Raw genomic sequence first — 13,047 nt, 5'->3', positions numbered from 1 at the left:
CATACATACAATCAGCGCCTTAATTTTTATGAACTATGTTTAATTAATTTGTTATTTACTATTTAAAAAACACATAAAAAGTCAAAGTTTTTATTAAAATCATCTTCAATATTTTCTTAAGTAGGTTTGCATTATTATGAACATTTGAAAAAATTCAAATTGGAATGGTATTAGATAAAGTGATCACTTAATACTTTTCCTACACAATTTGAAGAAGCTGTATGAAGCAATAGCTCCCAAAAGAAAAGTTTTTTAAAACTGTATGTAACTTTGAAATGAATATGAATGCGATCTTTCCATTTTTGTAAAAAAAATATGTATATAGTGATAATGGGGAGTGTTGACGGAAGTGAATACATAAAACTTTGAAACAACTGTGTTTTTTTAAATTTTAATTAATTATGGTATGATTAATTAAAATTTAAAAATTTTTATAAAAAACTATTATAAAAACAAATCATAAAAATCAAACGCCATCTATGAATAATAATCAGAAGTTACCAAAGATCATAATCACTTAGTTAATAGGTAATTTTACAGCTTTAATTATTAATACTTAGGTGTCGATTTCCGATTGAAAAAAGTTTTAGTTTCACAGCTTACGATGTTATATCTGTAGCTATATTCAAAGCATGTTGATGACGCGAAACCATAATATTTTAAAATATTTGGTAGGGTAAAATATATTACATATCGTCTATCAACGCGCCTACAAAAGCTTTCACTTCGAAAATTTTGTTCAAAAATCCTGATTTTTTCATCAAGCTGTTATTGTAATTCAACTGTAAATGTGATTATTTATTTTGTAAAACTTAAAATCAACTCCCTCAATCAAGGGCCTCTTGTTTGTATTTAATTACATAATTATTTATTATTATTAATCAAAATAACTATCTACTCTTCAACAAACCCATTGATAATCAATAGCAAGTTCTCAGAATACTTGTCACTATTATAATAATTTTGATATTACATAAATAATGAGAGAGTACTTGTACTATTGTAAGTATTCATGATATTTTAAATGAATCAATGGAACGTTAAGTTTCCGGTTAAAGATTCCACACCCATTTGTATATTTTGTAAATATTGTATTTATTTTTACCCGACTTTCAAGGAGTGATTATTTTTTCTGCGCGTATTTTGTAAAGTATTGCATATTTGATTGTAAACTTTACTACCTCGTGTCTTCCAAACGGCTCGATAGACTTCGACAGTTAAGATATCGTTATTCGTCTTAAAAACCCTAGTATCTTTAGAAAAGTGTTTAAAAAAAGGTGGATTTTTGGCGCGAAATAGCCGTAACTTGAAAAAATATTAACCAAATCTATCGAATAGGGAATCAAAAGAAAGTAAACTAAATGAGGATTACAAAATTACAGACTATAAGACACTAAGTCTAAGCTGAGATAAAAAATTGAAAAACTAAAAACCGACTGTTTAATAAAATCTGAAACAAATCCAGCAGTTTACGTAGCGACTTTAACAGACTCACGTCAGGCCTTTAAAATCTAGACCGACTCAAATCTTTCCAATAATGGGCCCCGACTGTTAAAGTCGCTCTGTAAACTACTAGACTTGTATTTTATATTTTATTTAATGCAGTCTGGTTTTTGATTTTTTTAATTTTTAATTTTATTATACATTTTCAAATGATAATAATTGTTTTGATAAAACTGACAATAAGCATGAATGAATCATTACTGTCTGTGTCACTTAAATTCAAATATAAAAGTTCTTATCGTGTGGTTGGTTTTCTTTATATTAAGAATCTAGTTCGAGGATGTGGCGAAATATGGTTTAGAGTTAAATTTAAATGTAACTTTTTAAGAAAAAATGATATATGTGATTCCAAAAAAAATCATTTTTTATTCAAGTAAACATTTCGCTATTCATTCTCTGAATGAATAGCTTTACGCTGCTTTTGGTCGCTGAAAATCGCCAGCCTTACTAAGAAGTTTACACTCTCTGTAATCTTAATTCCGTATTTTATACGCTACGCTTTATAAATTTCGTGTTGAATGTCTAGATTTTCTTATAAGAATTTCTAATAATGTGTAACCAACTTCTGAAAACACTAACCTTCCTCAAAGATAGCTTTTCTGATAATTTGATTTACATTAGTTTGAACGATTTAAGCTTGTTTCCAAATTATAATTTCTTAAAAATGTGGTCATTAAATATTTTAATTTCATAATAAAAATTTTAATTTTCAGTGAAATTGCACTAAAACCTCTTGAACTGTTAAAAACCCATACAATTCTGCTTAATCATAATATCACATATCAATGATTTCAAGAACTAGTAATTTAAATTGCAATTAGATAAAAGATAAATTCTGTAATTAATAAATTACAAATTCTCACTTAATTAATTCAATGATCATCACTATATAAAATAATTACTAATTGATTAGTATGACACAAATTGATATGTTTGTTTTCAATCTTAACAAATCAATGACACAATTATTGAACACTCTAACACAACAAGCAACACAAATATTAAAACACATGCAAAATGATTGTTTATAATCAACTGAAGAATTAGAACACAAAAAAAAATTTATTCATGCAAGACGTTTTCTTTCAATCAATAGATATTTATAATATTGGCTATCAATAAAAAAGAATAGAACGAACGTATTATAATGATAAATTAATGTTACCTGTGTGTTCTTGTTACCTATATATCAGTGAAAACCTTTGAAAAACATGAAGGTTATCATCTAATTAAATTATGGTAAAATATTGTGGGATTGTTATAATATGTAAATTGATCCATGCTAAAATTATTATTATATGTAAAACACGCAAATGTTTGATTTTTTATTCATTTATTTAATTGAAGAAAATTTATATTGAAACAAATCATATAATTATTGAATTTATTTTAATATTTCTGATATTATTTGGAGCGTAATTTTAAAAAAAAGTAAATTTTTTTAGTTTCCCGTTTGTCATTAATTAGCGTATAACTTATATTTATATTGATATTTTACTCAGTAGGTTTGGTTAATTTTTTTTAGTAACGCATTAACATTTCGCGCCAAAATCTTCCTTTTTCTCAAACACTTATCTAAGAACATTTGGGTTTATAAGGCGAATATAACAATATCTTAACTGTCGAAATCCATCGATCGAAATTAATTAACGATAATTTATAACGTTTTGAAAATCACGTTCAAACATTCCGTTACAAAGATACAGATACATACCAAGCTAATAAAAGCGTGTTCAAAAGGTGAAAACTGAAAACGATTGTTTGTATTTATTAACTATTCCAGGTATTTCACTATTATACAGCAAGTGTTGAAAAATTTAGACATATTGTCATTTACCTCTCTTAAAGTAATATAGTACTCAGTTAAATTTGTGGGAATAGTTGGAGTTAAGTTACTGCAACCTCGAATCTTTCATAAAATCAATTCCCCAAGTAATAATATTATATTACTACCCATTATTTTCTACTAGTACCTTTATTAAGGGCCAAAATTAGGCATCTCATCCCTCCGGTCATGGAATTGCACATAGTTACACTTCGTAAAAGTTACCTTAGACTATGTACTTAATTTGGACAAAAAGCCGTTTGGCTAGAATGAAATGCAAAATTCAACCCAGTAACAAGGCTAATATAGTTGTTACAGCACTTATTCTAATCTTCGTCAAATCAGTATTTGCCGGAATATGCTTTATGCTTTCAACATAAATATGACACAATTTATTCCATTTGTCTTCCATATAAGTAAACAGATATTTTTTTAAAACAGTGGGTTAAACAGACCACAGCAACACGTGTGTAGGTGATCATATCAACATTTTTGTACTATGCAATGTAGGCCTATAATATGTAAGTACCTACTTTTCAATAAATTTTTACTAGTAAATATAATCTGTTTGTGATTGAGCGGCTCTAGTCAAACTTGCATATACAAAATCACCGTTGAGCGAATTTATTCTAAAACAGCTCGTCTAAATGAGTTCTTGCAGTACCCATACAACATTTATGCACCGATGGAAGTGTTTCATCATGCTACAATACCGTCACAAAGAGGTATCTTTGCGGTGGTATAGTGACTATTTTAGCATGCAATAAATAAAGTAAAGCTTAGGAAAGTTCTTTTAACCATCCTGCGATCAAGCCCCAACAAGCAGTGATGTGATAATCGTTTTCTCACAATAATTACAATGACACGCCGCCGTATTAATGGTACTATAACTATCACAAATGTATTGAAATTTTGTGTCTGTGTCTCCCAGTTCATTTTTCACAGCCCCTCTACATATCTTCGTCAAACTACATTTTTGAATCTTTAAAATCGTGTACATTACACCTTCACTTCCTACCAAACGTAGCGTTATATAATAAGCATGAATCCATAACCGGGAACATAAAGTTAGAAATATTATGGAGTATCCATCTATTAGAAATTTTAAAATTTACTCAATGGCTTCTGCGTACTCAATTCCGCTTAGTGGAATCCAATTCCATACATAATAATCCAAAATTTAACAGGTGGATAAAACCAGTTCCTAATTAAAGATGTAGGATGATTACTATTTATTTAGAAGAGTAGATGACAATTATCTTTTTTCTATTATAAATCGAGAATTTACCAAATATCATGAAAAGGTTATTTGTTATTAGGATAAAATAGCCTTAAAAAGTGAATTCTGGAATATTTTAGAGACTAATAAAGTTCTGCCATCATCACCAAGATGGACGTTTTAGGAAGAACATACATATTTGAAAATTTAAGAAATTGTCGTCTCTCTATGGTTTTCAGAGTCGCTGATCATGAATTTGAGGTCAAAAAGCAACTAAAAGTCGTTCCAACCCCATTTAAACCACCCCTAGAAGTGACAGAGAAAAAGTTTTATATTTAAATTTTTCCTCGATTATCGTCTTTCGAGGGGTTTATAAGCCATAATATTTTAAAATGGACTACCCTTTAGCTTTAGCTAATATAATAAAGCTTTAAATAATATTTTATTAAGGAAGTTCCCTCACCAGCAATAGAAAAAAATAAATTAGTAGAAAAAGATCCAAATTTTTAGTATGTTGTATAGTTAACGATACATATTATTAAATAAAAAAAAAATTTGGGTATCTTATCGATCAATTAAGAGAGTAATTAATTAATTAAAAATACACTACATAACATAGCATGATATGAGGATGGTATGTTATTTAGTGTATTTTTAATTAATTAATTACTCTCTTAATTGATCGATAAGATACCCAAATTTTTTTTTTATTTAATAATATGTATCGTTAACTATACAACATACTAAAAATTTGGATCTTTTTCTACTAATTTATTTTTTTCTATTGCTGGTGAGGGAACTTCCTTAATAAAATATTATTTAAATGTATCGTTAACTACAACATACTAAGAATTCGGATCCTTATCTACCAATTTATTTTTTTCTATTACTGGCGAGGGAACATCCTTAATTAATCTAAATTGAGAAAAAGTAATAATAATAACTGAAATTAATTTTGATTTTTTTTTTTTTTTTTGAGTCGTTAGTAAAGTTTGTTTACAAACAAAATTTTGAAAACTTACCAGTCATTTTCCAAAAAAGAAACTACAATTTAAAAAATCACAAACAACTAATTGTACAATGATAAAAAACAATTAACTTAACAATGGTTGATGATTAATTTAAAACAATTTATAAAACAATGAAATTTGCTTCAAAATTAAGTAGAACAAAGAAGCGTGTGCAAAGTTTTCATTAATATTTTATTTGTAATAAAAATAAATAAAAAAATATTATCCAGTAGCTTTATTATACATAAAAAAACATGATATAATTAACTTTTCTGGAAAATTATATTATTAAACGTTTAACAAGTACAAGTAATGTTGATATTTGATCACATGTGTCACTTAGTTATCATCATAAATGCAAAACGTCGTCTCGCCTACATGTACATACATTTACCACATTGTGACGTCACTATAAACCACTTTTATTTTATATTTCAATTTCAATAATCAAAATATGAAGATATGACGTCATGCGTGTACTTACATTACATAGTTCGTGCATTTTAATTCTTAATAATCCAAACAGAACTGTGTAACCACAAGAAGAGATACTAACCAAAATTGAGTATGTAACCGGACATTTATGAAAAGGTTTGTAGTCAAAACTATCGGAGCGCTGGACGATATGATATATGTTTAATAAAATATATTTGGTTAAATAAACCTGATTTTTATACTTTTTGGATCATAAATCCCCATTCAGCAAGTATCATCAAATTCCAAAAAAAATTTTTTTTCCCGATTTTCTCGTTTTTTCCCTTTAAAAAATTGCAAAAAATCGAAAAATTTATTTCCAATTTCGATAAAACTCAGTATATAAGGCAATTTTGACCCAAAAAGTACAAAAATCGGGTACATTTGTTGATTGGTCGAATAGTTTTTGAGATACGGACTAAAATCGATCCAAATATTGCTATATCTCAAAAACTTTGCATTTAATCATTAAATTAACCTGATTTTTTAACTTTTTGGATCAAAGTTACCCCATCCACCGAGTTTCATCAAATTCTGGAACAAAATTTTTTTTGCGTTTTTCTCGATTTTTTCAAAAGGAAAATTTTTTTTTTGTCTCCAATTTCGATAAAAGTCAGTATATAAGATAATTTTGACCCAAAAAGTACAAAAATCGTGTGCATTTTTTGACTGGTCGATTAGTTTTTGAGATATTCACTAAAATCGATCCAAATTTTGCGATATCTCAGAAACTCTGTATCCAACCATTAAATTAACCCGATTTTTATACTTTTTGGACCAAAATTACCCCATCCACCGAGTTTCATCCAATTCCAAAACAAATTTTTTTTTTCGGATTTTCTCGATTTTTCCCTTAAAAAAATTGCAAAAAAACGAAAAATTTATTGTTCCTCCAATTTCGATAAAACTCGGTATATTAGGTAATTTTGACCCAAAAAGTACAAAAATCGGGTGCATTTGTTGACTAGTCAAACAGTTTTTGAGATACGGACTAAAATCGATCCAAACATTGCGATATTTCAGAAACTCTACCCACTGGGCAACTTCGCTGGGCAACTGTAATTTTAAATATAAAGACTATTTCGTTATAAACTTCACCTCATTTGCCATCACTTATTTCCGCTTTCTTGCACAATTGCATGAAATCAATAACTTCAAGTATTGACAAACTACACCCACTAAGAAAAACACATTCGTATCTAGCCGATAGCATGCAATTTCCCATAAATAGCCTAAAAGAATTCAAGTTATTGAAATAAATAGCACTATATTTATTTCAAAATCTATACCCTCGTAAATTTTTGCATACTGAACACCGGATAGCACCTACTCCATACTAATAAAATATGCCTTAGAGCACGTTCTTAGCACTATCCAAGTGTCAAATTTGTTTTATTTACATAGTTTGAAGAAAAAAATATGATAATTAATAGTCTAGAAGAAAATTAATAAATAGTCTCGACAAAAATGAGATTTGTAGCTCCTAAACGAATGAACTGATTTTGATTGTTTTTTTTTTTTTTTGTTGAATGGCAACTAGATTGAGAGTGCTGTTATGTATGATTCAAGAAAATTTTTCCAACATTGATCTATCGAATTTTTAAATTAGAAAAACAAGAAATTATTTGTTTAGCATTTTTATTTTTAGTTTTACTTTATGAAATGAAAAATGAAAATAGTTGCTTATTGTAAAAAATAACTATCGTTTTTTCCAATCCAAATAAAATCAAATTCCTTGATCACAACAATCAGTTGTTCAATTTACCTACAATACAACAAAGTGTTTATTAATAAAAATTTGATATAAATAATACTTTCACAGAAACGTACAATGACTGACCTCTATTCAATCAGTTACAAACTTTTATTAAGATGTCTGCATCGCATGTATATCGTCTTATTCATATGGTTTGAGTCTATGAAAACTTTAATTTTAATTACAATTCAATCAATGAATTGTACTGTTCCAACTGTTAAATAAGATTCTTATTTCTTGAAAACTAAGAATTTATACCTAAGAGAAAGCAATTCCTTCTCACCAGAAGATAACCAACCAAGTGAATGATGTCCCAAATTAAAGGACCCCGCAATATCAGATAGGAAAGTGGCTTTCAGTGAAACTGTCTCTAACCCTCCCTAAAATGTTTCTTGGATATTCATATTTCTGAAAAGTTCTCACGGCTACAAAAATTTTTAAAGAGTAATTTTCTCCCACCCTTTAAGAAGAGCCACACTTTATTAGAAACCTCAAATCCCAAAATGTGACACTTCCTATTAATATATCATACCTCCTGTCCCTAAACAATAAAAAAATTCTTAAATATATAGCCCATTTCTTTAAATCTTCGAACACCGATGTCTAAATTCCCCTTAAAATACACTGTGCTGCCTTTTAAACGTCACACTAACTTTTCACTACTGTCTAACATTCCATGTCCCACAACATTTATGTTTGTAATCTTTTCCCAGCTCCGATGGGTCTATAATCTTAAAATTATAATTAATAAATTATAAAAACTTTGGGCTGCCACACAGGGTGACCTCCTTAATCAAAAAAAACCATTTCGAATATTTTTTTAACTCATAAATAAGAGATTTAGTTAATGACACTGTAAGAACATCGCGTATAATAATAACACTTAAAATATGCCAAGTAAGATGTTATTTCTTATACATGAAGAACAATTTTCCTATGCATTCAATATGTAATACATTTTAAACACACAACTTTATTTTAGAAAGGTTGAAAGACTTTACGGTGTGTTTAAGATAAAAGACATTCCTTTCATTGGAAATCCCATGATAAACGCCGGATATTTTCTACGCACTGGTGACGGTGAGATCAGTCTAAAATAGTGAACAAATTATTATAATAAATATATATCAACGATCACACTTGACTTATGTTTGTATACTTTTAGTATTATACATAATGTTTATCGTCTAGAAACACAACAATCGTATATAATTTTTACCATGTGTTTCATTAGTTCCTGTCATTAATTATGGTCATCAATTAATATAAGCTGAGACTTTTACCAACTGAGCTTGGTAAAAGTTAATAACTTTTTTTTAAAATTTATATCTTTTAATTTTGTGTATCTTATGTTGCATATTTTCCTTAACCCGGCAGACTACCTACAATTTTTAAAAATAAGCCCTTCAGAAATTATGGCAGCTTCTCTCATCGCGAGAGTAAAGGTGTAAGCAAAAGAATATTAGCTTCGGATATTTTTGAGCCTGTTCGTACACTTTCGTTAGTTTAATATAAAGCATACTCAGTAAATTAAAAAAAAAAAAAAAAAACTTGTCATAAAAATATGGTGAAATTAGTTAAAATAAATAAATTAGATTATTTCTTTGCTCTAATATTTTCACTCTCAAACATCATTCAATAATCACGTAATCAAACTATTTTTAACTAGCTAGTGCATTAAAAAATAAATTTATATAAAACAAGTGAAAACAAACAATTGACTGAGTTAATTGTTGAAATACCATGTACAGACAGTGTTGATGCGCAATCGTTTGTTTTTTTGACGTCACGTAAATAACAAAAGATATTCGCTTTTAAATACACAACACACACACAACTGATATTCCTATATTAATACATACTATAAAATTTGCACCTATTTAACGCCCTCGTGGGTAAACAGTGATGTTTACAAAAAAATGTTTCAAACAAAAGTTTTTTATTTTTTTATAAGGAACATTTTTTACATTTAAACTTTTGTTCTATCTCTAACGGTTTACAAGATGGGTCCTACGGACCCAAGACCCAATTGACCTATGATGCTCATTTACGAACTTGACCTCACTTTTTACGTCCTGAGTACGCTGTAAAAATTTCAGCTCGATATCTTTTTTCGTTTTTGAGTTATCGTGTCCACAGACGGACGGACGGACGGACAACCGGAAATAGATTAATTAGGTGATTCTATGAACACCTATACCAAAATTTTTTTCGTATCATCAATATTTTTAAGCGTTACAAACTTGGGACGAAACTTAATATACTATGTATATTTCATATATACATGGTATAATTATGTAGAGATTATGAATTACAAGGTGAAAGAATATTTAATCCGCGGAATATTTGACGCATGTGTACAACGCCTGAGCACGTCTCTCATCACGCGTATAAAGATTAGTGAACGATTAACGGGAGTGCTAACGGATTAAGCATAAACCAACATAAACATATTACTCATAAACTCTGAAAATAGGTTACTTGAAATACGAATATTTTTATTCAAAATAGGATATCTTTTCTTGAATTATTCCTCGCATTCTTTTAATTCTTAAGGATTTTGATGGGATTTATTCAGGTTTTGATTGAATTTTTTCACTCGCTTTGAATGAAATTTGTATAGAGTAATTAAATTTTTTTTCGGCATAGATCAGGCTACTATTTCACACTTGAATTTGAATTGAATATTTCACACAGTTGGAATTCTTCGCTGTAAAATATTCAGACTTAGAATTGTCAAACAAAACGAGCTGGTAAAAGCTAGTCATTAATTAAATTCGAAAGAATAAAAAGTAGACACGCTATAATACTAAACGTAAATTTATTAGATGTTAAGAATGTGTGGTATGACTTAAATATTTTAAATTACAGTAATAATAAATAAAAATTAAATAATGAATGATGTGATCTTTCGTTAAAAACATTATTTTAAAACACATAATATACATTTTATCAAGACCGATAAAAGTAATTGATGTTATTTAAGTTATTTAAAGATATATAATATTTTCTCATTATAGACTAAAATTGACTATAGGTATAGCAAGCACATGTAACATGGCGTGTTATGGCTTAAGGAGGTTTCATCGTAATTCCTTTTTCGACATTTAAAATATTTTCAACTAAAAGAGAATTTTACAACAGGTATGATTTTCAATGATATAAGTGTGTATCGTTGTCAATGTCATTGGTGGCATTGTTTGTGGCTCTTATTTTTACAATTTCTAATGCAGCAAGTTTAATTATTGTTATTTTTCAATAATTTTAATCAGACATTTACTATACCATATAAACTCAGTGTCACAAAAAATTAAAAATAACACATAGCCTCCTTTGTCGCCAAGATTGTCCACTGAGAGCGGTTGTCCACTCTGGTTAGTTTTTTCTCTTGTTGGAGAATAAAATTTCCGAAATCATTGATCATTTTTTGAAGTAACGTTTTTGAAGTAAATTCAAAGTTGATATACTACAGAATACAGATTATATTGGAAGATGAAATTTGTTTTTTCTCTTTTTATACCATGTATATACTTGAAATATATCAAGGTATACTAAGTTTAGTCTCATGTTTGTAACGCTTAAAAATAATGATGCTACCAACAAAATTTTTGGTCCAGTCATTTAAGCTTAAATTAGGTAAGAATCTCGGAATTCGAGATACCCAGCTGTAAGTCTGTAAATAGTTGTATATTGACACCCTAAAAGTTGTCTCAAAACCTACATATGGTAGGGTGTAAGCAACTATTAAATTTCAAGGTCAAAGGTCACAAAAATCGGTTTTTTGCGCTTTTTTTGGAAATATCTCATTTCCTATGGGTTTTTTGCTATTTGTATTTATTATCAATATTGTAGAATACAAAATTCTCTACAAATTTTGTTTAAAAAAATTTTTTATACGGTGAACCGTTTTCGAGATAGAGGGCGGAGAGCTCGCGGTCACCGCATCACTTCAGGTCAACCGGTGCCTCCGGTCGAAAACGCGCCATATATAGTTGATGAACTATCAATAAATCAATGATTATAAATATTTGTCAATTTTTATTAACTATTATATTTTATTTTATCATTTTTTTCCTAACTTATCCACTTTTTATTCAGTATTAATTTATTTAACAACACTTACCTGCCCATGTAATTACAGAATTGTTAATGAAAATATAATAATTATATTTGAATTTTAACCTAATTAATATTAATAACTTCTTACATGATGAAAAAAAAAACAAATAAATTATGAATTAATCTATTTATTAAAAAATATCATTGAATAAATTTTTTTTTATTGAAAGTAAAAAAATGGAATAAAGGGTACAAAAACTACAATTTATAATTTTAAACATCTTCTTCCTCTTCATCGTCGTCTTCTGGCTGCTGGTAAATTTCAAACTGGTCTTCATTATCGTCTTCAACGACATTTGTCTCAAGTTCTTCCATGATTTCGGGATCAAAGGTTCCATCTTCGTTAATGTCGCTCTGATATGGTAGAGCCTTGAGACAAGCTTGCCCATTACATTGGCCACAAGCTAAAGAGCATTGCAAGCCCGCTTTCCTGCATCCGCATCGCGAACCACAACCACTTTTGCAGTTGCAGAAAATTGTATTTAGCAAATCTTCTGGAGCAGGTGGTAAAATTGTCATGATAGGCTCCAGAAAATCATTTCGCATTGCCCAACCCCATACCTGGGGTTCCAAATCATGTCCTAACCAAGTTTGAACTTGATAATATACACGGTTGAAATGTTGATGAGCAGCTGCACTTGTTGGTGGAATATTTGAAAGCTGCACAGATTTATTAAGTTTTGTAGACTTGACGTAATGCGTATAACGAAGATGATCGAGACTTTTCACAGATTTCGGAGCATTATAGACTGCCAATAAGGTTTGAGTTCCACTCTCTAATAATCTCTGGGCCGAACAATTTTCTTCCTCAAATGCTGCAGCTAGTTCATCCAAATTTGTCAGTCATTCAAATTTGTCAAATGGGAATATAATTATATTATGATTTAAGTTTTTCTCTTAATTATTTTTTAATTTTAGTAAACGGTTATCAGTATTATTGAATAGATATAGATTTAATGCATGAAGAAAATGATAAAATATAATATAATAGTTAATAAAAATTGACAAATATTTATAATCATTGATTTATAGATAGTTCATCAACTATATATGGCGCGTTTTCGACCGGAGGCACCGGTTGACCTGAAGTGATGCGGTGACCGCGCGCTCTCCGCCTTCTATCTCGAAAACGGTTCACCGT

General features: G+C 28.9%; 1 protein-coding gene across 3 annotated transcripts in view; it reads right to left on the bottom strand.

Annotated features, from left to right (window-relative positions):
* LOC123296879 (leupaxin-like) overlaps window positions 1-13,047 on the bottom strand; it is a 61,771-nt gene that overhangs the window by 32,202 nt on the left and 16,522 nt on the right. The window contains exon 1 of one of the 3 annotated variants that reach the window (XM_044878572.1): window positions 5,570-5,591. The exons of the other annotated variants lie outside the window; for them this stretch is intronic. Within the exon in view, the coding sequence (XP_044734507.1) occupies window positions 5,570-5,576 (7 nt within the window). The 5' untranslated portion in view covers window positions 5,577-5,591. Of the gene's footprint in view, window positions 1-5,569; window positions 5,592-13,047 lie in introns of those variants that run through there. 3 annotated transcript variants of the gene reach the window in all.

The sequence above is a fragment of the Chrysoperla carnea genome, chromosome 3, assembly GCF_905475395.1.
Source record: "Chrysoperla carnea chromosome 3, inChrCarn1.1, whole genome shotgun sequence".
In the NCBI taxonomy this organism is placed as follows: Eukaryota; Metazoa; Arthropoda; class Insecta; order Neuroptera; family Chrysopidae; genus Chrysoperla; species Chrysoperla carnea.
Note: the sequence above shows the minus strand (reverse complement) of the source record. Positions and strands in the feature narration are given on the sequence as shown.